At 42.6% G+C, this 27,178-nt stretch overlaps 2 protein-coding genes across 4 annotated transcripts; one reads left to right on the top strand and one right to left on the bottom strand.

Moving 5' to 3' along the window:
* Positions 1-27,178, bottom strand: LOC106915532 (homeobox protein Mohawk-like). Of its 2 annotated transcripts, none has more exons than XM_088001310.1 (7): positions 27,038-27,178; positions 15,165-15,421; positions 12,543-12,702; positions 10,453-10,606; positions 8,282-8,629; positions 2,322-2,355; positions 1-2,206 (listed from the first exon to the last, which is right to left on the bottom strand). In XM_088001310.1, exons 2-7 carry the CDS (start codon positions 15,338-15,340, stop codon positions 1,999-2,001), a joined length of 1,080 nt encoding a protein of 359 aa, XP_087857436.1. In that variant the 5' UTR covers positions 15,341-15,421; positions 27,038-27,178; the 3' UTR covers positions 1-1,998. The 2 variants fall into 2 exon arrangements, with proteins under 2 accessions (XP_087857436.1, XP_087857435.1); XM_088001309.1 differs by lacking the exon at positions 27,038-27,178 and adding an exon at positions 16,122-16,226.
* On the top strand, positions 18,236-22,853 carry LOC148153310 (uncharacterized). 2 transcript variants are annotated; one of them, XM_088001308.1, is made up of 11 exons: positions 18,236-18,461; positions 19,367-19,453; positions 19,615-19,755; positions 19,851-19,975; positions 20,429-20,565; positions 20,672-20,765; positions 21,057-21,156; positions 21,281-21,540; positions 21,667-21,853; positions 21,986-22,113; positions 22,301-22,853. In XM_088001308.1, the coding sequence occupies exons 1-11, from the start codon at positions 18,317-18,319 to the stop codon at positions 22,616-22,618; spliced, it is 1,722 nt and encodes a 573-aa protein (XP_087857434.1). In that variant the 5' UTR covers positions 18,236-18,316; the 3' UTR covers positions 22,619-22,853. The 2 variants fall into 2 exon arrangements, with proteins under 2 accessions (XP_087857434.1, XP_087857433.1); XM_088001307.1 differs by lacking the exon at positions 18,236-18,461 and having other exon boundaries at positions 18,530-19,453.

Raw genomic sequence — 27,178 nt, 5'->3', positions numbered from 1 at the left:
TCATGTTGCTCAGATGTTTATTTATCATCATCACCAAGTAACAACAGTTTTATCAAACACATTTTACAGGAAGGCAGATGAAACGGTACAAGAAGATATAAATCTGATCATTGGATGGAAAATCCAGTCTTTATCAAAATAATTTTTTTTAAAAATCCATTCATATAAATTAACAATAAAATACAAGTTACGGTCACCACTTTCATTGCTTTTTCAATGCAATAATTTATACATTTACAAAACACACATTTTCATATCTCTCAGCGTGGTTAAGAGCAGAGTTGGTGCTGGAGAGCGTTACAGTACCGGGTCATGGCTGTGGAGCCCATTTGCTTATACATCTGGTGTTCCTGTTGCTGCCTTTGAACTCCCCTTGACCTTTTTCTGCCTCCGCCACCAGCACGCGGCCGTTGTGCGAGGCGTGAGCAGCCCAGAGGCTCAGAGCTGCAAACTGAAACGCGAGCCGTGGATCCAGTTCTCCCAGCGCTTGGATCAGCTGGCTGAAAAACACCCGCCGGAGGTGGAGGCCAACGTCCCGAGTGCATACACAAACAGAGCCTGAGGTATGGTGTGATGAATTACAAACTACTTCCATGTATACACAAACTGATATAACCAAAAGATTCGTTTCTTTGACTTTTCTTTGTTAAAAACGCCTACGTAGCCGTGAACGTCTGGTTAAACATTCATGTTGAAAAAAAAAAAAGTAATTGTGCAGTTTTGTTCTCTTTTAAAGTCCTTCATCATGGCAGTCAGACCACTGTAAATACAAAACGTTCATTTTCAGGCACACCAATAGTACCTCCAAGACATCCTTAAAGCTAAAAATCAGGTGCAACTGCAATAAGCACTTTCTCAGAAACGGATTCTTTCCACTGTGTGACGGAGACGATTTTAATGCAGCACAGTTAGACGAGACAGTTTTAATCAAAACCGACACAAGATACACACAGGCAGCCATAATAAATGCTTTAAACACTTGGCTGACAAAGAAATAATACTGTGCAGGACAGAAAGAGGCCATGGAAGAGAAAGTTACATTTTTAAGCCTGTCCTCAGGCTTCTTGTAAACAGCAATTTAAATGTAATGCCGAACATCTGGGGAGGCTGCGGATCAAAAGGCAGAGAGGGAGCGGAGCTTGGCTTTTTGGGTTCGTTTCTTTACTCTGCACCATCCTGTTCTTTGCAGCAACAACAAAAAAAAAAAAACAAAAAAAAGGGGGGGAAAAGATACGACACTTCACATGGCAGACTGATAACGTAAAGTAAAAACATCCCTTTTAGGTCGCTGCAGTCTTTTGCTCGACCTCATCGGCCTGGCCACGTGGGCGATTAGCGGCTTTGGGTCCAGCTATGAACTTGTGCACGTTTCGGCGGATACACGGCTCAGTAAGAGAAAAATTCTTCAGCGGCTGACGGAATTCAAGGTTAAGAGGCGGACGACATGGACAAAGCTCTACGCTTCGAAACGTGTTGAGCAGTCACAAAGCAGAGCTCTGTTTACAGCCCAAATGGAAACTCCAGTCAAAATAGGAACAGTTCCTGTGCAGATGCATGCTATTTGAGTTCATCAATGCCAATGAGCTCACTCTGTTCTTAAGGCACATAATGTTACAAGGGACAAATCCTGAATAACACTGACTAACAGCCTGCACTCGACAAAACATTCCTTCACAAATCTCTCTGATCATATATTCCATTGCGCACAATCAGTGAGCAAATTGCTGAAAACAAAGGCACTTTGGAAAATATATTTGTAGCAATAAAAAAACTCAAAAAATAAGTTAAAATTACAAAATATTTGTTTTTCTTTTCTTTTCTTTTTCTTTTTTTAAAGGAATCCATCATTTGAACAGTTTCAGAAAGACCAAAACATTTTTTTTATTCACAAGCCCACCTTGCTCCTAAAGCACCGGTTCTTTAAATGTCACAGAGAGTTTTTGGACTCCATCAAGTTTACTGAGAGAAATGTTTCTGCTTTGCATAGGCAAATCGGAGCTAAAACTTTTGCAACAATGGCACTTTAACAGTCTTCACCTCGGCTATATGGGAGGACTTCTGGATGATGCAGCTGGTTGTCCCGGAGACGCTGTCCTTCCCCTGAGCCAAGTTGGTCAAGGCCATGGCGGCGTTGATCTCCTTCCAGTACGTCTCATCTTTGGCCTTCACCTTCTCCTTCTGCGTCGCTGCGACGCCACCGTTGCCCCTGACGACCGGCACAACACACAAACACGCACAGAGAGAACAAAACACAGAGCGTTACAGCTCACGTTCAGCTGGTGATTGGACACAGGTTATCTGGGGAGAAAAGGTCGACTCACTTGTCATGTTGACTTGATCCATGGTCTGTGGCTTCTGAAAGCAGAGAGAGAAAAGCTCAGTAGACTTCTCTGGGTCAGAACACCAGGACACTCTAGGAAAAGAGGTTTTTAATCTCAAGGAGTTTTTTATCCTGGTTAAATAAAGGTTGATGATGCGGACCTGCATGTTCAGCAGATTAGTGGATGTGTGTGTGTGTGTGTGTGTGTGTGTGTGTGTGTGCGTGCGCGTGTGTGTGTGCGTGTGTGTGTGTGGTTTTTGACTTGTGTTTTGTTCTTCCAGTGGACATCGTGTCCTCAGCAAACATGTGCTGCTCTGGTTTCTGTCTTTATTTGAGATGCTGGAGGAAAAAAACACGTTTTAGCAAGAAGGCTTCAAGCGTAAAGGTGACTGATAGGATGGAGCTGAAAGATGTTTCTTATGACTCATAAAATCCACGGTGTAATATCTAGTTGGAAAACAAATGGAGCCCAGCCAGCATAATTGAGTTGTCTGAAGAAATCAGATCGAAAAAGACGGAGCGAAACAGATCAGAGAGGGAATGAAAAGGCAGCGAGTGAGTCAGTGGGAGAAAGATGGCCGCCTGCTGGCTCTCCTCCCCCCTCCTCAATGGGACCAATCTCCATCTCATCTGTGAAACATTAGTGAGAAACAGCAAAGTCATTAAACAATGAAAGTAAAGTTGTCTTTATGGCAGCCAGAGTGTTTACTTCAGCTGTTTACTGAGAGTTCTTGGTGTTTTCAGACCTCAACCTGTCTTCTGTCTCGCGTCCAGCCTTCGCTCAGATCTGCCCAGCAGTGAAAATGACAACACAAGCTTGGAGTTTCATGAGGCATTAAAAGACAGCAGAACATCTGGACTTTTTAGCTGTGCAGCCTCCAGGCTCTCTCCTTAAGTTCACTAAACATTTAAGAAGTTTGCTCTTTACCAGCTAGAGATGACTGGATGAGCAGAAAATGTTCAGAAGAGGAAAATAATCTGAAAGTTTCCATTTAGTCCAAAGGTATTAAGAGTGTCAGACGTGCAGCAGGTCATCCTTTGTTCAGAATAAATCCCTCACAGGGAAACCCCGTCTTCTACAACCTCACTCTGCACATCCTGCATGTCAATCGGTTCCTCCTCCTGAGTAACATTTTCATCTTCATTGCATCTTTTCTTATGAATATAAAAGTCAAACATCGTGAAAGCCAAAACATTAAACTGCTCTGATTTTACAGCTTTATCTTGGTCACCTCTCTCTCTGCTTTAAAAGCCTCCAGAGTTTCCAAACATCCTGATCCACTGATCTCATCTCTGCAGGCTCCACCAGCCTCAGACTCTCCATCTCCTCGCTGCTCTTCTGTCTGCTTCCCATGCAGTCTGAGCCATGATGACAGGACAAGGTCTGAGACGCTCCGGGCTGATACGGCCTGATTAGGAAATGCTCCTCTAGTTTTCTGGTTCATTTTTGGATTCTTCCACAGAGAGGAGCCTGACCTCACTCACCACAGTTCTCTCCTTAGAAGAAGACAAGGAATGTGTGAGAGGGAGATGAGGACGTGATAACCCAGAGTTACAAACCACTCACTTTTAGTTCAGGTTGTAGTTTGTCAGAGACTTCCAACAATATCCTCACATTTCTGTCTGTCCACAATTCCCTGCTGTGCCGTCTTTTCCTCTGCTGTCGTCCTGCTTTATCTGGGAGTCTCTGTTTCACTGACGTTCCCTCGGTCTCCATCCTCTGCACTAAAAGTACAAACCAGTTTCACAGTTTGATGGGATCTGTTCATCCAAACTTCAGTGTGTGTGAGGCAGCCATTGCTCAGATGATCTGTTCTGATTGGTGGAGAAGGTTCACTAAGCTACCATAAACTCACAGACACCAACTGGTTCCTCTGGTTGCTCACAATCACAGAATGTGGAGACACACCTCTGCTTACAAAGAGTCTATTTCCAAAGCTTCTTGCCTAAAACATCTGAAACTCTGATTTTTCCAAACAAAAGTAGCTCCAACGACTCAATAAATCAGCAATAAATCACTGGCCCAGTTTCTGCGTCTTTCCTCCTTTGCTGCTGAACACTCAGTCAGCTCTGCTGCTGCCTCTGGGCCGCTCTGACAGCACGCTTTATGGAGCACCGAAGGGGAAAAGCTGAGATGTCTGCTGGTTTCTGGCATGGAGGTGGAAAATCCAAAATACTGGCTGACTGAACACTGAGGCGAGAGGAGGGAGAGAAGAGAGGAAAAAGATGGAGTTTAACAAAGACGGAGCGATGCTCCACCTGTTCAGATGACTGTGGTGGAGACTGGTTTTGCTCCCATTGTTACCATCTGCTGCCGTTAGCAGCTAGCACCAACTAGCAACTAGCATGTCCAGTTTTGTTATGAGTCAACTATAAACCTATACCTTAACCTGTTTTCACTGTCACTGTTACTGGTGTATAAAAAAACCCTATTTAAAATAAACAAAAAACACTTAGCCTGGTGAGCTAACTGTCGGCAACACCGAGCTGATGAGGTTGAGAGCTGGCGGAAACAGCTGCAAGGATGCACAGTGTGATCGTCATTCTGTGCAGCACTGACAGTTGTGCATGGCGGCCAGGTGGAGAACAAACAGAGCTAGGTGCCATCTTCTACCAGGAGCTTTTATTACAGCTTTCTCTGAAACATTCTTAGGAATGATCAGCTCTTGCTGGTGGCAAATAAAACGCTCACATTATTGTGGAAAAAAGCAGCAGTAACCACAGGGAAACATTACTCACATTTGTAAGTGTTTACATGTGGACTAAATCAGCCTTTTTTGGGGATCTGGAGGCCAAATGACATGTTTGTGCAGGACTTACTGCATCATTATGTTACAGTTGTTCACATTGGGAGCTCAGCTGCCCTCTCTGTGTGTCCTGACTGGGTTACACCTCTGCTCTCTGGTTGTGAAGCTCTCTTTTCCTCCATCCCGTGGGAACACAGAGGCTACCTATTGTTCTACAGCCGACTCAGCTTTTAAAATGGAAACAGTTTGTGTTTTCCACAGAGTCGGGCAGTGTGGCTCCCTGAGCAGGCGGACAGCTGTGTTCCTCACATCTCAACATCTGATGGTGTGTGTGTGTGTGTGTGTGCGTGAGCCTCATTGTCCTACAAAGTCTTGGCATGCCGACCATTTAAAACCCCTCAGACTGGCAGAGCTTTTTATTCCTCTCTCTTCCAGTTCCATGTTGGGGAGCTGCCTACATGTAAACTGTGTCTGTGTTGATGTTTGGGAACCTTTCTCTGCAGCTTCACAGACAGCATGAACATGCTGGTCTCAGTCTGCTGCTGTCCTCAGTCTGTGTCCATGAAGTGGCAGAAACAACATCACATCATCTTCCAGTGACAGAGATCCACCATCTGGTGTTTTTATTCCTGTCTCTCTGGGTTTTTATCCACCTCCCCATGAACATGAAGCATTATGTCAAGGTCATGCCAGGACTCTACTTCAGCTCTGCCAACTCAGACACACCCTGAGGCCTCTCACATCAAACTCTGCTGACAGTCTGTCTGAGATCCACTCTGTTAGTGATGCACCTTGTCTGCTGCACGTGATGGTTGTTACTTGCTGCGACATTAAAGGGTTTAGACTTAAAGAGTTGGCAAAACACTAAAAAGCAAATTAAGTTGTTTTGTTGCCAAAACAGGAAACATTAGAAGCAACTTTTTCATTAAAAGCTTGTTAAAAAAAGGTTTATCTCAAGTAGCTGGTGAGACTCTTCACATGTTTACAATTAGGGTTAGGGTTACGTAGTTACACGGTACGCTTAAAACATTAACACTTCTCAATTCATTCATCTTAAGACATTGTTACTGCAACATCCTCCAGTATTATCACATGCTGCTTGTTTTCCTTCCACCAGGCAGCTCTAGTGTGGATGTGATGTTTGAGGTCTTGGAGCTTCACCAGTGGGATTCCTTTCAAGTCGACTGAAGTTTAGTTTTTAACTGGAGCCAATCCATGATCTCCATTTGCTGCCACGTCTGACTGCTCTTTGTAGTCAGGAGTTCTGGCTGAGCCCACAACAACCAACTGGGACACAAATGGACTTTGAACCAATGGGACGGCAGCTACCAGGTTCACCACTTTTCCTTGATCAATCCCAACTTTGTTACAAAAATGTCCCTGTACAAACTAAATGTGAAGATTTTATTTTAAAGATAAATAACTGAACCAAGACTGACTGGGCTTAAAGCTTTCAAGGAAAGGAACAGTGTGATGGTTTTAGGAATTCGTCTCACAATCTTGGTGGATTGCTGGTTTGATTCCTGCTGTGCCCAAGGACACTCTAGCGTCGTGTCCTTGGGCAAAACACTTCATCTACCTTTGCCATGTGGTGGTGGTCAGAAGGCCAGATGGTAGCTTCACCTCTGTCAGACTGCCCCAGGGTAGATGTGGCCTCTCTCCAGTAACTTGCCACCATCAGCATGTGAATGACTGAAAGTAGTTTGAAGTGCCATGGTGTCCTTTGTACTTGATGAAGTGCTATACAAGTACAGGACATTAAACATTTCAGTAATCTTAAATCACATTTATTTGGACATTGTGTCCTCTGTGTAGCTGATAAAAAAACAGATTTATGTCAGATATGTCGCACAGGGACACATTTGTCTCCCTGAACATAAAAACTATTTATAAAAGAAGAATGTGTTCTCGAAAGAAATATCTGGAATCTGCATCTAATAGAAGGGAAAAACTGCAGGAAATTAGGAAAGTGTGACCTTGAAATCATTTCTCTCTCCCTGCAGTTTTTAATTTGCTTTGTTCCTCAAAAATCAGATGGAATGAAAATTTTATTTTCTCAACTCTTATTCTAATTTCCCAGAAGGAGCTTGTCCCTTTTGAATGAATCTTTCCATTTGACCCAATAAGCTTCTGTCACATGTAACAGAGTCATACTTGTGTAAAAGTATCAGAGTCCAGGGAGGCCAAGAGGGAGACGTCAGCGGCCAGAAATTATAATAACCAGAGAGATAAAACAGTCAGTGTCTATTAAAGGCAGCAGGTCGGCCAGCTGAATTCAGCCCTGCTGGGATTTGTCTTGATAAAATCTGCTGGAGTGAAGCTTCTGCAGTGAAAACAGCCTGATGTTGGCTCAGGTCAAAGGGTTTTAATTGTTCCTGTCGGACTCATTGATTCATTTCAGATACACACACTCTGTCTGCTTCACACTCAGACAAGAAGAAACACTTTTGTCCAAAAGAGACACAATAACAGCAGCTCTTCCCTCCAACAATCCAGCTCAGATCCGGACCCTCCTTGTTCTGGTCGTGTTCAACACAAAGGGAAAATGTTACTACTGGATGTGAAGTCCACCTGAACAAAGACCCAGTGTTCTCAGCCGATACAAACACAGCTGACCTTCATTGGTTACATCTCAGAAACGCTGCAGGAACTCCTGCAAAGGTCCCACATTCAACTCTCAGTCTCAAGAAGCCTGTTGGACATTTTGCTCTGCTCCCTCTTCTGGAGCCACAGCAGGATCAAAGACGGGACAAACAGCAGCCTGACAGTCTTCAACATGGCCTTGGTGTGTCTGACCTGTTAGACCCTGGTCAGCTGGAGGTGAAGCTCCTCCCACCTCTCTGGACGGCCTCAGAGACAACCAGTGGTTCAGTGTGTGTGGGTTTGACAGTGTGCAGGTTACTGGATATGCTTGTGTGTTTCAGATGAACTGCACCTTGTTTAAATTTTACAAAATACTTCAAGAAGCTCCTGAACAGCCTCTCCATTTCAGCAACCATGAGGAGAAAATTCAGCAACACATCCAACATGTTCAATTAAAGGAAGAAGAGAGAGAGTTAGCAGGAGAGATAGAGACCCTGCAGAGGGACAGACAGCTGGACATAATGGACAAGCTGCAGGGATGAAAACAAACGTCCAGAAAGAAGACAAAGATCAGACATGAGGAATGTGGTGTGTGTTGGAGAGTTCCTGGAAGAGTCAGTGGTCTCCTTACCGGCTCGATAGACAAAGTGGGCCTCAGCTTCAGAGGACGACGGCGACAGCAGCTCGTCATCGAACTCGTTGGAGCTGAAGGAGCCAGAGTGGTTCCTCTTGCGAGCGTCCATGACAGCGTTGGCCACCATGACGTGCCGCAGAGAGTCGTTCAGGTAGCGGTGCAGCAGGCTGCTCTTGTACTTGGGTGGAGACACGTAGTCCTCGGCCTCCACGGCAGAACGCAGCCCTGGGTCCATGCCGATGGCCACGCCCACCATGGGGGAGCCCTCCTTCTTGATGACGCTCTGGTACAAGGGCTTGGTGAGATCCTGAGGACCGCTCTGTGTCCTCTGAGGGTTGTCTCCGTCTGCAACATCAGGACATGCTCACATGACTGTTCTGTAGGTGGAGGACAGGAAGTCTTCTCCACAACAAGAACAATCTCTTAAAACTTCAGAACAAACTTCTGTTGCCATGGTGATCTGTAGTACAAGATAAACATCATTTTTATTCAGGCTCTTGTCCCGACTCCTAACTGGGATCAGTTAACAACATAGAACAGTAAATGAAGCTCAACTCTCCACAGCCAGTAAGGAAAACTGTCTGAATTGATCTCTGTTGGTTTGTCTCTCAGGTCTGTTCTTCATTTACTGACAGTGAAAACCTGAAGGGAATCTGGTCTTCAAGTCTCTCAACCTACAATAAGAGCTCAGTCGACTCGTTGGGTTGTAGAACTCTCTATGGTTCAAGAACATCTGTTGTTGGTCTCACATTGATGCAGAAACAGTAAATCCTGCAGCATAAGGCCTGTATATACATAAGGTGATGTAAACCAGTGGAGCTGACTGGTTCCAGTCTCTCCATCTTCATCTGGGTCGCTGCATTTAGGTCCCATCAGTTTTTATGTGGTCATAAAGTCACTAAAACAATCAGTGGAAGTCCACATTGTAATGACTCATTTCCTCCATCAGATGTTGGACTCCAGGTTCAGTTATTGTCTCAGTTCTGTTCACCAGTCTGAAGGAAAACGGTTATTTGGAGCTAATCTTTAATTCAAACAGCAGAACCAGGAGACTTCATCCTGCTGCTCCTGCCCACATGTTGGCATCGCCTCCAGAACAGAAAGCCCAGTCCAGACTTCAGACCCAGAACCAAACCGTAATGAATGCTGGTCCATTTCCTCTATCTGAACTCAGCCTCTGTCCCCTGCAGAATTAAATCCTTCCCAGAATGCTTTGCAGCTGAGGAGACTGAATTAGAGCCCAGCTTCCCACCTGATGAAAGAAACAGGAAGAAGACAAAACTCTGATGAAAACCCAGAGATTCTCTGGCAGCAGGGAAATCAGAAACACGTCACTTCAGATTGTGTCGCTGCCAGAACTGCAGTTCTGTCATTTGGCCGGGTTAGACGTCTGGTTCAGCCTGGTCCAAATTGAGATGAGAGCTTCCATTAATCAGAACCACATGGTTCTTCCAGCATCTCCTCTGTCACCAAACAATCTGACCTTTTGATTTAATCCAATAAAAGTATTAAACTGTTCTCCTGATCAGAACATCACGTCTGCTCTGGACTCCAAGCAGAAAACAGTTTTTACTTCAGCCTGGATTTGCTGCTGCAGCTCCAAAACAAGCTGGACCGTTTCAGGACAGTAAGAGGAATGAAGACACGGTCAGCGGGGTCAGATCTGCTCCCAGAAATAGTCTCTGGAACAAAAGCATAGGCTTCAGAACATAATGGAGGGCCTTGCAGCACACGGGCCAGCAGTGGGAGCGGGCTGCGGATCGCTCCAGAACCAGAATATGACAGGGAGACGAGTCAGGGAGATATACGGAGCCTCTGGTGGTGCAGCGGCCTGCGGCACACACAACACAAACACCATGCACACATTCCTCTGGGAGCCACACGCTCAGCTTCTCCTCCTCACACACTGAGGGAGAGATTACTGACACCACAGCGCTCTGAACTTTCTGTTCATTCACTGCTGGACGACTGAACTTTGACTTTCTAACGCTTCCTCACCAAAACGGGCCGGACCTTCCCGTGAGAGCCACCCTGTGTTTGCACATTTGTCAGCTCCTCTGACTGATAGAAGGAGAACATGCAGTGTTCTGGTTCTGAGCTCAGAAAATCAGATCCAAGTGTTTGTGCAGTTTGGACAGTTTGTCCTCAGAGCAGCAGGTGAGGCGTACCTTGGGAGCAGCTGTCGTCGCTGCTGACGCTCAGCCTCTCTGCGTTGCCCTGAACGTATTTGTTGTAGAGTTTGATCCGGAGCGCCCAGCTCAGGTCCGGCTGCCTCACCGTGTTCTTCAGGCGTCTCCTGGCGTTGGCGAACCAGTTGGACACCTGAGGGGGACAAAGCAGGAAGGGGACACACACGGCAAACAGGAAGACATGTTAATGTCTAGAGTCCACACTCGTCCACATCCACAGCCAGACTAAACGTTGATCCTCAGTGGAGACGACGCCTCACTGCCTGCTACCAGTCTCAGGGAGAAAAACAGCAAAAGGAGCGAGAAAGAAGACAGAGACAGAAGTCAGAGACAGAAGACAGAGACAGAAGACAGAGACAGAAGACAGAGACAGAAGACAGAGACAGAGACTTATTCCGGCTGCAGGTAGCTGCAGCTCTCTGAACGGAGCTGAGAGGAACATCCCAGACGTTCTGCAGGAAAACTGAAGCCTCTCAGCTTTTTACTGTGTACAAAGAATCGGCTGATGGCCAGTGAACGCATCATTTCATGATCTAATGCTCTGACTGAGACACACGTCCCCATCCTGCTCATTCTGGACACGTCCAGCCTCCCTCCAATAAGACGTTTTTTCCATCTCTGTCTTTAAGATCCAATAAAAGAGACACTTGAGCCGCTGCTCTTTCTTCCACTGGGACTGGAGACCATTAGATGTTCTACTGGAATAACTTTTCATGCTCAATAGATTTCAAGCTGCTTATGAACGGCCGGGGACGGCGGCCTCATGCTGGACTACTTAGTTTTCACGTCCTCTCCTTCAGGATCACATTTCCCACCATCTTCATTCTGCAGCCCAGTAGGCAGGAAGCAGCAACCAGTTGACCAGCAGGACTGGGAGGGGAAGGGACGGTGTCCTCATGAGGACGGGAGGTCCCAGAGGAGACAGCATATTACCACGGAGACAGAGTTCAGGAACCATGGAGTCGGCACCGGATCATCAGCTCCATCTCACAACACTGACATGGAACAAAGCTAACTGCTGCGCTACAACATGACAGATTTAGCTGCTGTTTAACACCTACTGCCAGGTCGGCCTCTCCAGGGAAAAACACGCAGGAAGTGATGCGTTCAACGCCACTGGCAGTCTGAACAGCGGTCTGTCTGGACTAAACAGTGGAAGAACTGGGCTGTTCTCAGCAGCAATCAGTGGAAAGACAGAAAGACATCATGGTCACATCTGAGTTTATGTTCACACTTTGGGACAAAATGATCACTTGTTCAGTCCAAGAATATTGAAAAAGACTGAGAAGAAGTTAAAGATTTCTAACTATCTGTTTTCATTTTACTAACAGGCAAAAAGCAAGATTTTTTATCCTCAATAAAGTGAAAACAGAACCAGGTTCTTCCAACAAGGAGAACAGAGTGAAGGTGCACAATAATTTGGCCCCGAATTTGTTAATTTGGGGAGATCTGATATCTGTAAAGTTGATCTTATCTATCTCAGTAAAGGTCTGAAAATCAACCACGCCTTTTTCCCTCTGCCATGAGAGTCTTGACTGACAGACATCAGGTCATGTCTTCACGTTTGCAGTTAACAGTAGTCACTCCACTGTTGCCAAGTCAACAACTTTCTTGCTACATCAAAAACATCAGTATCAGCCAAAATCAGAATCAGAAAACTGCAATCGGTGCACCTCTAAGGAATATCTAAAGAAAATCATATGGGAATAATTTGCAAACAGGTAAACATCTATTCTTCTTCAACAGAAAAATTCAGCAGGACAAATGTATTGTTATTCAACAAAACATATTTAGTTCTGACACTATTAGACTCTCTGGGACATGAGATGAAGCTGAGCTGCAGCTTTTGGAAGAAACAATCAAAGCCTGAGACGCTCAGCAGAGAGAGGAGAAGCTGCAGGAGGATCTGGAAGGCAGAGGAAACAACACTTCACTCCTGCTCAGCTGCTGCTAAACATTCAGGAACAGTAAAAGCTGAACCATCTAAACTCCAGCAGCCTGATCACTCTCCTGTCTCTGTGACTTTTCTTTCTCTCCTACTGGAATCAGAGCAGAAGAAAGCGTCTCACCTGGACCAGAGTCATCTGTGAGCCGAGCGCCAGCAGGATTTTCTCCGTCTTGGTCGGGTACGGGTTGTCTCTGTGCTTGTAGAGCCATTGCTTGAGCGGCCGCGCCATGTTCTGCAGGGCCTGGCGCTTGTGTCGCACTTTGCTGCCGCTGGGACGACCCCTGTGCACCAGCAGGGACAGCATTTAGACGCAGGCAAACAACCGGACAGACCCGGGGCTTCAGCAAGCAGATGTCAGAAATTCACGGCAAGTCTAAAATGTCGACAGATGAATCAGAGGAACGTCCTGAACCCACAGGAGGAACACCTGAACCTGCAGATGTCTGTATGGTGCTGCTCTCCACTTCTCCTTTAGCTCCCAAAACGGCTCCACTGGCTGCAGATGGAACCCATTTTAGTCGGACCTCAAAGCGGGCCCGAGGTTCTGGTTCTCCAAATATTTTCCTTGTAATCTGGATCAGCCTGAACATCGTGGAGCGCATTTCACTCTGACCTTTGACCCCAGAGCTCTGTTAGAGAACATTCCTTCACCTGATCCTGAATGTTTCTGCAGCTCCTTCCTCTCTCTGCTCATTTCAGCCTCACAAACAGCTGATCCAAACAAACCAAACTTTCTTCTCTTCTAATTGCTTCCTGTTCCAGACATACAATGTCAGATCCATTCAGACCAGCTCTTCATGTGATGAACTAGAACACAGAGCTGAAGGTGGATTTGTTTACTGGAAACAGATGTGGAGTTGGGGTAGCAGTCTGGCGATGCATCAATTGTTATGAATTTAATAGTTATCTTTTAAGCAAAAGTTCCACCTGTTTACACACAGATCTACTATTTGTCCTCTCCAGCAGTACATGTGTCTTTCTGTCATATTTCAGCTGCGCTCAGCTCCAGTCATCGACTCCATGAGACAAACATGAAGGATAAAGCTTCTGCTTCCTGTCAATCAGTGGATGATACACTGGGGGTTGGAGGCTCTGAAAGCGTTCATGGTGACACCAATAGGAGCACCATACATGATGAGCATTTGAAAACTTAATAACTTTCTGTAGATTATTGTGGCAAATTCATCACATTAAACCACAACGCGACCAATGTATACCACTATTGACTGTTGATGTAGGAGGCAAGTTGTCGCCATCTAGTGGAGGGAATTATGCCCAAATATGCGTCATTTCGCATAAATTAATCTTCATATGTGTCCTTTAGGTTCCCCTGCGACGGACTGGTCACCTGTCCGGGGTGTACCCCGTTTCCCGCCCACTGACCGCTGAAGATGGGCACCAGTAGCCCTCATGACACCAATGGGGATGAGAGTGTAATGGACGGATTCATGCATGTGTTCTTTCGATGGATCTGTACCTAATTAAAATTAGCGTGACAAAAGAGAAAAGTATTTTATATAAAACTGTAAAAAATCAAATCAAATCAGGGCAGTGAGATAGAATGTGTTGATGTGAGACTTTGTTCAGTTTTAAAAACATTTCATGTAATTAGTAATTCCTTTATTATTTAAATTTAAATGAGGCAATAATAATAATGATAATAATAATAATAATAATAATAATAATAATAATAATAATAATAATAATAATAATAATAATAATAATAATAAAGAAGTTATGTGTAGTTACAGATACAAGCAGTATAGTTTGATTTGAGTGTTTATTTGAAACAGATTTTTTTCTTTTCGAGGTCCACTCAGCACTCAACTATTTTTTTTTTCCCAGATCAGCTTCATCTTATTTTACATTTTGAACAATCAGATTTTTTATTTGAATATCTTTATGCATTTTACAGGTCTTATTTGGTCATAATAACAAAGGCTTCATCCCGTTAATTTTCATCACGCTGGAGGTGGCACTTCATATATTACATACTTCAAGGAACAAATTTTCATTTACATTATATTTGGTCAGATGTGAAAAATGCTGAACTATATTTGAAAATAAAAGTGTTTTTTGTGAAGAGACAGTAATTGTTTGCATTCACTGAATAATTAGTTAAGAGTTTAATTAATTGAATAGTCTTTAGGTGAAGCTTTAAATTGTGTCTTTGGAACAACGAGCTGCACAACAAGTATGAGGTTTATGATTCTAACCTGAAATGTAATTATTAAATCAGCAGGAGTCGGGGAAGAAGTAAGGGTTCATTATCTGATTTGTTAGATTGTTCTACAACACAACCCCAGGAAGAAAATATCGTGAATTTAAAAAAAGCACCATTACGCAATAATCCGAACGGAGATGCTTTTAAAATTCGGTACAAATGCGTATTTACGCACAACAGAAAAACTTCCATCATGTTCATGAATTGATTTATAGTTTGTCATTTAAAAACCTTGCTGCTGGACTTTATATTCATATGGGTTTTAAATCTAAACCCATATCAGTCTTTAAGTCTCTGGTTTAGATGTTTCATTTGCGGCGCTTATTTGCGCAAAACCCGAAGATTTAATCCCTGAGATCTGAAGAGAGTTTTTCTCCGTTTCTCGCTCAGCTAACGAGTGACCAGCAGGTTGACCTGGCTGTCAGATTTCCCCCCCGTGGGTTCCTTCACCCACTAAAGCCGACCCACATCCACGCATGCTGAGCAGCAGCTTCTACCAGAACAGAGAGCCTCACATACCCGCTCCGCCGGTGTCTGTCCGCCTGGCTGTCTCTGATGGCCGGGCTGCTGCAGAGGAGGTCTGGATGTTGGCCGTCGATGACCTCCAGGTAATTTCTGCTGCTCATTTCCACTTCCTTCGCCTTCTCCTCAAACAGGACCTGACTGCTCAGCTTGTTAAACACAACGGTGTTCATCTTTGGCCGCTCGGTCCGCAGATCTCTCTGCTGCGCTCAAATCCAAAAGGTTCGTGGAGGAAAAGTGTCCCCGCGTCTCTCCTGCGGAAGAATAGATGACATTTAGTTTGAGGATCATATGAACTAAATCCTTCATCTGAACTCCTCCACATGCAGCAGCTTCAGAGTTAAAGGCGAGCGGAGCCGCGGCGCTCTGACTCCACTTCAGTGTCTCTCTGGAAACAATCACAACCTGTTTGCTTCATTCAGAGTCTCCTCCCGCTTCTAACGCGGAGAGGCGCTTCTTTCTGCGCACTTTCATTGCGCATTAATTAGCACAATCAGCTAAGAAATAAATCCGGGATGAGTCGGTGCGGACAGCGGAACAGTTACTGGTTCTAGATCCACTTTCCTGCTGCGCTGTGGGGAAAAACCCACGGAGAGACACGCTGACTGTGGATGGTGCAAAACTCATTTATTCTACAGGAAGAAATTCATAAGAATTCTGTTAAAGCGACTCTAAACTACAGTTTGAAGCAAATGAACCGACTTCCTGCTTCAGAAACGACCTGCTCTTTCTTTCTCTCTGCAGCTTCATCACCATCAGCTGATCTGTCTCGGACGCGGATCCATCAGCAGCAGCTTCGTGGAAAACAGCTGGAATAGTTCCTTGACATCAACTACAGTGATGCTGGCAGTAATGTGACTGATTCAAAGTCGGGCTGAAGCAGCTGGAGCTGCGCCTTCAGAACATCTGAACCTGTCCTTTCATTCAACAAGTGAGTGGATCTGTGGCAGTTACCTTCCCCGGCTCCCTCCTGCGTCTCTCGGCTGTGCTGAACAATAATCCCGCTCCCAGCCGCCCATGCCCCGCTCACATGTTCCCCGCCTGAGTTTCTGAGCTCCAACCACACGGACCGCCGTCTCCTCCTCTGGTTTTATCCGGCGGCCCGGGACTCTGAATATCTGCGCCTGCTCATGTTTCCTTGCACAGAGGCTGAGCCTGCGAACATCCTGCTGCTGCTTTAGGCCGGTTCAGGGGCAGCGGCCCCCAGAGGGAAGGAGAGGGAGGCGGGCATGAGTCTGAAAGAAGCAGGCTGTCTGTCTGAGCCACTGAGCTCGAAGGTACTGAGGATTAGAGATCCAATGGACAAATAATGTCTGTTTAGGAGCTGCTGGCTGCTGCTGATGGAGATGAATTTATGATCTCAAAAGGTTGAATAGATTTTAGCTGCTAAAGATTCAAGGTTTGATTTGTTTGGTCCGGAAGCTGAAGGACAGAGCAACTTAAAACTTTCACAAATGAAAAAGAGAAAACAGCAGCTGTAACTGAATCTGCATTTCTTGTTCCTGTTTATGTTAGCTAGCATTAGCACTGTAGCTCAGCCAGCTGCTGCAGGAGTTTAGAAAAGTTAGAGTTTAAAACTACATTTCTCTAAATCAAATCCAGTTTCAGTGAAAATAGCAAGTTTGTTTGGTAGCCTTCATTATCAATGTTGCTGAGGATGTTGTTTCCTTGGCAACATTGCTGATCCTAATCACTAACAATTATCAGGATTGTTATTCTGATAATTATGAGTAATTATCAGGATAATTGTATTTGTTTAGTTATATCCATAAACAAAGTTGTCCATCTTCCTTTGGACCATCTGCCTAAAGCTGAAGTTACCACGTCTGCTCTCTGCTACTTCAGTGAAATCCAGACAAATAGAAGAATAGTTGGACTATAAATAGCCGTGCCACAGCTGATTACTCCTGTCACATTATGTGCCCATGACTCAGAGGTTCTGAGGTTCTCAGCTGTGGGTTCCTTTGGGGTTTATCCAGAGTAGTTATTCCAGGGATGTGACTAACCATCTGAAGCGTTCAGCCTCTGTGTAATTATTGTTTATTTGTGCTTATTTTCATTTAACAGAGGGAACTGACTTTTACTAAGAGTTTTGTGCAAACATGCAATGATTGACCCAGTCATGTAATGGGGTTAATTAAGGTCAGGAAGGGTTTATTTGCCCAGGTTTTCCACAATATTGTAGGTTGGACTTCTGGCCTGAGGTGAACTTCTGTTACCTCCTCTGTTATCCAAACCTGCGGCTCAGCAGCAACCTGCTGCAGCTTCTCTTTAATCTTAATCCACCTCAGACTGCTGCCTGTCTGTCGTCCTCTGTGGTTGAATAAAACCATTCAACAGGTAGACCAACATTAATCATGATGTCCCAACTCCAAAGGGATCAGTGACGGGGAGTCTGCAGGCGATCCTTATTCACAGCTCTGTTTCATCTCAGACTGGACTTCAGGAATTACACTGGCATCTGCTTTCTTTGGTATCCATTCAATGGCTGCTTGGACAAGTAATGAGTTTTGAGGCCTGGCACCAGAGTTCTGATGTCAGAGACAGTGGATATCTGCTGAGGAGCTTTGCAGACCCAAGATGTTCTGCAGCTTCACATATTGCAACAGGAACTCTTTACCAAATCCTCTTCTGACAAACTTCTTTATGACTCTGAGGTTAAGAATAAAGACATGTAAAGACATTAAAAAGGAACCAAAATAATTTAACAGTTTGATCTGTGGTTTGAAGAGGAACAGAAGAGATTTTCCTGAGAGTTACGTTTCTATTTTCTGTATTGTCCAATTTGTTCACTGTCATTAAACACAGACTTCACCTCCTGCATGTTTAGATCATTCACAGGAAATATAACAATAAAATAAACTGATTCTAAACCATTTAGTTCATTTAGGTGTGAGCTCATTCTGACTTAAAGGAAACTGAAAGGAAAGTTATAGAGTCATTTCATCAAAGTTGTATTTCCTGTCTCGGTTTACGAATGATCTGAGATCTAAGGAAAAATACATTTTAGAAAGACATTACCCTTTTTAATAATTATTTTGCAAGAACAGTGACAGAGGTTCAGTACACAGTAAATTTCGCAGTGTTAAATATGCGGTGTCACAATTCATTGACTCTTTCAGAGCTAATACAACAACAGATTGAGTATAATGGCACCTAGTGTCGGTGTAAATTTACAGAGTGTATACACGTCGTGTCAATTTAACTCTAACAAGCTCCGCCCACCTCCTCCTCTCAAACCAACAAGTCTAACCGTTGCGTGGACGCCATTTTTCTCCTGCTTGAAAGACTTCGGTAAGTTTCTTTTTATAAGATAATAATACAATTTGAATTGTTTTATACGAATATTTTTTGTAAGCCCCATTATCCGAGTGAGTTTTAATATCTTAATACTGAGTTTACTGCTAACCTGACCGAGTGAATGGCTAGCTTAAAATGTTCGCCTGTCCAACTCGACTATATCCGCCTTAAATCCATGTCCAAGCGATATTACATAGATATGTGTTTTATTTATTTAAGAAAAATAATATAAATTTAGCAAAAGATGTCTGGGTTGAGACAAAATAAGTCACGTTGGCTTTATGGCTTTTCAGGTCAACAGTAATGCTAACTGTCCAGCTATTTTTTATTTTTTTGCTAAGTAAATTATATCGTTGGTGCCACGAGTTTGCTAAACTAGCTATTAGCTGCTCTGCTCCTTTTTTACGTTAGTCCATATTTTATTCGGGTTGAGTATGTCTAACACAGTTTGGTTCATTTTCAATTAGGCCTCACGACTCTGAAGTGTTGGAACCGCAAGCGGGGGCTAATAGTCCAGGTAGTTTCATAGTTAACACTGAATTTGGCGCGAGTGATGTCTCTCCCTCGTGCCCAGCACAATACCTCCACTGTAAACCGTGCTCGACTCCTCCATTAACCGTTGCTAATGCTAATGGAAAAGCCGAAAAATAAGCGAGGCAATTTAATAAACTGTTATAGTTGTTACAAAAGGACAGGGTGTTTAGCAACTGTCTAACCTAGATAAGAGTCCAACGAAGTCAAGTTACTTTGTGCCCAAGCCATTAATGTGTAAACTTTAATTGTGTTCTATAAAAATCATGTAATGTAAGCTGTATTCGTTTGTGATGCAGTTGGTACGTTTCACAAATTGAAAGGATTCCAGTACTAAAGATGAATGACTGAGGAATTATGTCCTGCAGGAACCATGTTGATTAAAACAAGACTTGGCGAGCTGCAAAAATTTGTCCGACTAACAGAGCCGAATCTGAAGGAGTTTTTGATAGCAGGTAAGACACTGGTAGTTGTACACAGGAAGCTATGAAGTGCTTGTAATGTTACTTCACATTGTTTATTCAAAAGTAATATCCCAGAGTCTATGCACATGTGAATATTAGAGCAACATAACTTCATAATTGTGGTTTAGACAAGCATTTGTCTTTTTCTCTAGCATTCACAAAATTTGGCGTGCCAGCTATAACAGAGGGCGTGAAGGTTGTTGACAGTTCTGGGACCGAGTTGGATGAAGATGTATTTGAGGATGTTGTTAAGGATCCCTCTGCTGGAGTCCTAACCATCAAATATGAAACCGGTTTGTTATATTAGTAATTCATGTTAGTATTTAATAAGCTTGCTATTTCATAGTGGTTAATGTTTTTGTCTTTCATCTGCTTCTCTTATGTTCAGAATTTGTTTCCATGGTGGAATCGCCTGAGGAATCTCAACCAAGCTCATCTGATTCTCAAGAGACACTCATTCTTTCAGAGAGTCCTTCCGCTAAACGCCAGCGCCTGGACACAGAAGCTAAGCATGTAAGAATTGACTTGCGCAAAACAAAAAGTATATTGTTTTAAAAGCCTTTATCACCGTTTCCCCCAGAAAACCTGCTATGCTCAGTAGGGATGCTAGAACAGTTTTTGTGTTAAATGTTAAAAGTTACAAAAAATCAGAGGTGCAATAACAAATCTCTGCACCTGCCAAGGGACAGGTGCAGAGATTTGTCAATTGGTTTGCACATCCTTGTACCAAGTTCAGTGCGTCAAACCTAGCTTTGTTCATTTTTACTGTTACTAGGGTATAAAAAAACCCTACTTATAATGAACAAACAAGTAAAATAAACAAATAAATGTTGGTGGTCCACCAGTCTTATAATACACGCTGCTTTATTATCGCTTATATTTGAGAAGAGAATGTTTTTTTGTTTTACTAACGATTACTGTTTTGATATGTATTTAATAAAAGCTGAAATGTTTTGTTGTTTGAAGTTGGTGGAATCCATTCTTAACAACAAACCTGGAGGCGAACGGATCATGAAGGAATATAATCGAAGCAAGTGCCTTACAGATGAAACCAGAAGGAAAATGGTTAACATACTGGCAGCTGATATGACAGAGAAGAATGGGTAATTATGTAAAGGGGCTTTAGTTAGCTGTCTAGATGAAATAAAAGTTTTTGTTAAATCCAGTGCATACCTTGGATAATATACCTTGTCCATTTTAATTTTGCAGGACATCACCACCCAGAGAGGTTAAAGAAATGTATGCCAGAGGAATTGTGAGCTTATTCCCCTACCTCAGTGATCCATTCTCCAGGAATGGTTATGTAAGTCACATACTATAATTGACTGTGTTCGGTAATCACAATAACACATTGAAAACTTTTAGTTTTTAATCGGATTATATGTTTAACTGATGCAGTTGCTCTCAGCAGATTTACTGGTTGTATCAGTCAAAATCATGTGATCTGACATTTTATTGCCATTTGGTTTTCTGATTCAGTGCTTGTAGTGGCAACTGTTTGGTTTGCATAGAAATTCTTCATCAGCTTTTAGCTATAATTCTGATGTTCTTCTTTCTATGTCTGTCTGTTTTTGCAATCCTTTTGATCCTCAAGGAGCATTATTATGATGCTGCAAGTGGTACCGGGTACTTAGCCTGGAGGATAAAAACTATTCAGAGATCCACTGCTAGAGACAGACGATCATCATATGGAGGTAAACCATTAATAACACTTGAAGAAGAAATGCAACTATGGGTGTGGTGTTGCATTTTTGGGGGGCAGAGGAGGTTTTATTGTTGTTCTTTTTTTAAGTTGAAGGATTTTCTTATTTTGACTAGCATCTTCCGAAGAAGCATCGTGTGAACATGGGCTTGGAGGACCAGCTGCTAGACGGGAGACCCAGTTTGTTCCAGAGACTGTCCTGAGTGAGGAAGAGTGTAAGGAAGCCATCGCACTGATGAAGCATTCAGTCGATGAGGACACAATCAAAAAGAAGATGAAGCTCACATTTGATTTCCGGCGCAACATGGTCCTCGACCCCCAACAGTCAAACAACATACTCTCCGTCTTTCCACGTTTCAAAGATGTCAAAGGCTTGGTAATTATTTAAATGGTGATTTTGATAATTTCACAGTTACGTAATTTTTTTTATTTTTGTGACAAGTCAAAATGAAAACAATTAATGTGGTTGGGAAATGTTTGTTTTTTACTATCTACATCCTAGGTGGAGCAGGATTTTGTCCTGATGTTTGGAGAAGATATGTCTGGCAAGTTTCTGGAGAAATGGACAACCACATTCAAGAAAAAGATCATCCAACAATGCAGAAAGCTTCCAACCACCAGTGACCTTGAAGAACTTCTCCTGGCAGCTGATACTCCTGAGGATAGCACTGAAGTGGATGATGACATGAGTAAGGATGACTTTCCACATTATGTAGGATTCAGTTATTGTGTGAGCTTCACTTACTGATGTACACATAATTTAAATTACATAATCACTAGATTTTGATGGTCAATTCAACATCAAATTTCTCTTATCACAGGTTGGGACAGTGACTTCTCATCGATTTTGCTGCTGCTACACCTGATTCCCCCCTCTGCCTTGGGTCGGAAGAGACCAGGGAAGGTGTCTGCCTCCCAAGCAGAGAAGCATCTTGTGGTCTTCAAGAAGGTTTGTATTTGTTGCAAATTTTATTTTATATTTTACTCAAGGTTGTGTCACTGGGAGAGTTTCAGTTTTAGGGTGATATCACCCTGGGAAAATGCTGTTTTCCCATATGAAAGCTGTTTTTTGTGTAGCATTGCAGCTATGAAATTGTAATTGTACTGTGTGTTCCCCCTCCTGACTTTCCCCACAGACGGGAACCAACATCCAAGAACATCTTGATGCCATCATGACGAGCACACAACCCTATCTCCTGGCTGTAGGACGGAGGAAGAAAGTAGCCCACCAGTTCTTCATCATCCTTGACAAAAATGCCATCGCTTGCAGGTCAACCTCCTCTCTTGGTGCTTTTGACGAACTGTTTAAGGCACATTACGTGTTTGCCACAACATACAACCCCATGCTGTGCAACATGTTTACGTTCATCCAGACCACTGTGTACAATATAGATGTAGGTAAAGTGAAAGAAAGTCCTCGTGTGGCAGAAATTCGGGCTAGGTTGCTTCACTAGTACTTGAACAAATCTGTTTGACAGAGTTAAGTTGCACAAATGCACTTGTTCGGCATATACGAGTAGTTAGTTCATGGTTACTTGGATGGAAAAACTCTGTCTTAAATGTACTCTGTCAACTTTGACCTCTCTAATGTAATGGGATGTACATCATGTGATGTTTCTGTGACACTAACAAAAGTTAACAGTGGATGTTAAAAATGTGCTTTAGTTCAATAAAGTAAAGTTAAATGCATTTCTGTGGTAATTTGTTTTTATTCAATTGAACATTTAACTCTACAAAAGTGTAAAAATAGCACTTCACATTTATCTGTGCAGAGTTGTTTTTTCACAGCTAAAGAGTAAATTATCAACACAGTAGTGTGTCAGATTAACACTCACTGGAGTTATATGAGCCTCCAGTGTAAACCCTCAATAACTCAATGCAGTGTTGAAAAGCATGAAAATCCGAGTTATGTTGTCACCACTGTGGAGTAACTTATTAACTCTGATTAGAATCATATTTACTCTTATCAGAGTTATTTGACTAGGAGTGTTAAGTTTTATTAACACTGTACAGTGTTAGTCAGTGTTAAATTTTAACTCTATTTTGAGTTAAATTTTACTCTGAAAATGGAACACTATCGAAAGAGTTAAATTGACACCAATTCCGATAAGGACCAAATAGACTCGGACACAGTGTTAAATTTAACTCTTTAAGTGTTGATTTAACACTGCAAAATTTACTGTGTACATGAAGATCCAGACTTGTAAAATCAAAAAGCAGACATCTAGAACCCATCATGGCTCTGGCTGGAACATCCTGTTTTTATTCATTCAGTTAGAATTAAAGGAGCTGCCAGTTAAAGTTGTCCTTTACTCTAAATCTGTGTTTCCTCAATGGAAACATGCTAGGTCATTACAGACCAGATTATATTTATGCTTCTGTCTGTAACCACAATCTCTCATTGAGGATGATGTTTTTCCTCTAGACTTGGACCTCATTGCTCCATGTAATCCAGGCTGGAATTACAAGCCGTCTCACACAAACTAAAGCCACAGGCAGATTCGTTGGGTAGCTTAGCCAACTTTGGAAACTGTGACTGAAGGGAAAGTGAGCAGGTTGCTTAAATGACCCAATTCCAACTTTTAAGATACATTTTCAGCATTTGGGATGCCAGTCAGTGCTGTGAATTAAGTTATTTTGATTGATCTCTAGAATCACAGAGAGGAAGTATAACTGATACAATCCAAACCCTGACCTCTGTTGCATCCCAAAATAAGATTTTCTAAACACAAGAATTTTTGTATATATTAGTGCTGTCCATAGATTACAAAATAATCAGATTAATCACCATTAATCACTATTTTCTACTCTGTAAGCTTGGAAAGTAAATAGTTTACAAATGTTTTGTTTCAAACACTAATATTAATATATATATATATATATATATATATAAAAAAAAAAATTCCCCTCTCACCCTCCGTGGGTGGTCTCTTTCATCCTCTGAGCTCGGGTCCTCTACCAGAGGCCTGGGAGCTTGAGGGTTATATGTTATATGTGATTTAGGAGCAACTTTAAAGGAGCAGTTCCATTTTAAAACAACAGAACTTATCCCACCAAAGAGGAAAGTCTGAAAATCTGACAGGAACTCTTCTCACAGTACAGTCTGGTGTGCTTGCATACACCTCCCACGAGTGAACCACGAGTCTGGAGATGGGGTGAAGGTTAGGCCAGTGGTGAGACACTTTCCATGGTCCCTCAAAACAGAAGAACTGCCATCAGGGTTATCCCTCTCCTTTTCCCTCCACTTGACAATTATTTAAAAAGTGCTGGGTCCTGGATGGTGATATGGAAAGTCAGAGCTGGACATAATTGCTGCACCTGTCAGAGAACAGAGACCGAACCTTTAATTTCACTGAGTAATGTCCCAGAGAGCACGGACAACGTTTCTTCTCAGAAGGCTTGTGGCACAACTAATACTCTGAACTGTGGCTTCATGACAAACCAGCCTGAGGACTGAGTTCCTTGAAAAGTTCTGCTGCTTCCTTCCAGCCTGACCTCAAAGCTGCAGACGTTTCAGCTTCAGGCACATGCAGGACAGATATGCCTCATAAATACTATTCTATGAACTATATGCTGAGTTATTGTTTTATTATAAACTAGTTTCTAAAGCTAATTATTCTATTTCTTTATTTATTTGATGGGCCTTGTGGTTTAAGCTAGGCACTTTCTCCATGTTTTATCAAAGAGCTGTGAAAAAGTACTTTGTGCCCCATATCAGATGTGTTTTTGCTTAAATAATTTAGATCAAACTAATCTTAGTAAAGGATAAAGATGGCCTGATTAAATACAAAAACACAGTTTTCAGTTAATGATTTCATTCACTAATGGGAAAGCTGTCCAAACCACCCTGGACATATGGGACAAATAATTGCCCTCTTAACTTTCTAACTAGTTTTCCCAAAATTTGCAGCAACAATTGGTATTAAGAGTTTGTGATAACAGACAAAGAGTCTTTATAATCAGCAGAGAAGAATTTTGGTTGACTCTGTGCAGAAATGACGTCTTAATCATCGCGAGGACAGCAATGTTTTTGTGGAATCATTGTTTGACATACAAGCATTTTGGGGGTGATGTTATTTCAACCACATTCAAGAGTTTGAGTATTTCATATCACAGTCCAGCATCTGAATGATGGTTTATGTCTGACTTTCCTTCAGCCGATTTATTACAGTTCAGTTACAAACTGTTTCTTGTTTCTTCCATTTGGTTTTTATTTCTTTTGTTGTACATTTCCAACTTCCAAATCATGGTGTTGACAGTTTTCTGTCCTGATCTTCAGACGACTTCTTTAGTCTCTGTGTGTTTTCAGTTTTACAATCTCCTCTTTCTGCTGCTACTTCCTCCAAACTCTAGACCCAGCTGACTGGAAACAACCAACATGTTCTTGGTGCAAATCCTTTGAGCTGACAGATGTCTCGTGGGGATCATCAGTCTTTCATCACTGAGTGATTCCATCATTTCTTTCTGCCGTATTTCATCTGATTGGTTGTTTTGTCCATAATTCATCCTGATGGCAAACAGAAGCTGAGCTATTGGACCACATTAAGTATGACGGTGTGATGTCATATGTTGCCGTTTCTACCTCGGGGTGTTTAGCAGTCAAAGGAGAGTCTGATGGATCAGAACCTAGAACATCATAACAGAACCAGCTTCTCCAGAGCTGATGTACCCTGAACATCAAGCTAACTGCTTTGTTTCCAGGTAAACTCCACATTTTAGCTCCACATGGTGGAGTCACTTTGTTCAGAGTTGAAAAATCTTTAGGACTTTTTCCTGACAGCACTTCAAGTAGCAGTAAGCATCCATCTTGTTGTTCTATTGGTTCTGTGATTTTCCCTCCGAGTTTCTGTCTTCACCAGTTTGTGTTGTTTTGTAGAGGAAGTTCCATCTTCACATGAAACCAGTGATCTCAGCCACTCTTCCCTCATCATGCTCTTCCAGTGACCCCTGCAAGCAGCTGCTGGTGCTTAGACTTCAAAGAGCGATGAAGATCTTCAGCCACATATTTTCTATGTTTTACTAATTTTCTGTTCTTGCATGCAGCACATATTGATGAAAATCCCTTTAGACTTTGTTACAGCGACTGAGGTGGAGAGCCCAGCATGTCGGAGCTTAGTGGGTCCAGGACAGCAGAGGAGGATCAGAGGAGGATCCATGATTGAAGCCAACAGTTTGCTATGGAGGGCCTGTGGAGCCCGACCCAGAATGTTTCTAATAAACAGAACCAGAAGACGAGCCCAGATCAGCAGCAATGATAACCACTCACACATCCCAAGAAATATAATGTCTGCAAGCTGGAAGAACAGAAAGAGATGGGATTAGTGAAGGAATCTGCAACAGAAACAAAAAAAAACAAGTTTAAGAAAAAACCTGAGCAGCTTTTCTGTTGTTCTCTAACTCACTGGGATTTTCTGTAGCTGCTGCTGACTGAAAGCAACAGAAGTGTGTTGGGACACAGATGAGTCCTGCAGGCCAAAAGGAGTTTAAATTTTACTGACTGAAAAAATGAGCTGCTTTATAAAATAGATTTGACAGTTTCTAATAAAAGTTCAAACTAAAAATGGAATCAGTGGGATGAAGCTGTGGAAGCACAACACACTGCTGTTCTACAGATATATGACACTTTTCTCACAGTTGTAGCTAAATTCTTGTTTAAACTTCATGAAGTCAAACAATATTCAAATTAGAATATAACTTTTTTTAAGAAACACATTTATACACAGAATACATATTTTAGGTTTGATTTTAATAAAGATACAGTTTACAAAACAGCAGTGCATATTGTTCCTTCAATAAAACACTACAAATTCTTTAACTCAAATACACAAACAAAACCAGATCACATTTCCAGTAAAACCAAATGAACAGCTTACCGGTACTCCTTTTTAAATCCAAGTCTTTTTTCCCATGAGTTTGATCAGTTTGCCTCTGAAACGCTTCTTTAGTAACCGCTTCATGTCTTCTTCAGCTCTGTTGTAAAACCAGCAGAGTGACTGGTGCATTCCTTATACTGC

The sequence above is a fragment of the Poecilia mexicana genome, unplaced genomic scaffold (genome assembly GCF_051168715.1).
Source record: "Poecilia mexicana isolate PSO_F unplaced genomic scaffold, ASM5116871v1 scaffold_20, whole genome shotgun sequence".
NCBI lineage: Eukaryota > Metazoa > Chordata > Actinopteri > Cyprinodontiformes > Poeciliidae > Poecilia > Poecilia mexicana.
The sequence above is the reverse complement of the archived record's forward strand: the minus strand, read 5'-3'. Positions and strand labels throughout refer to the sequence as shown.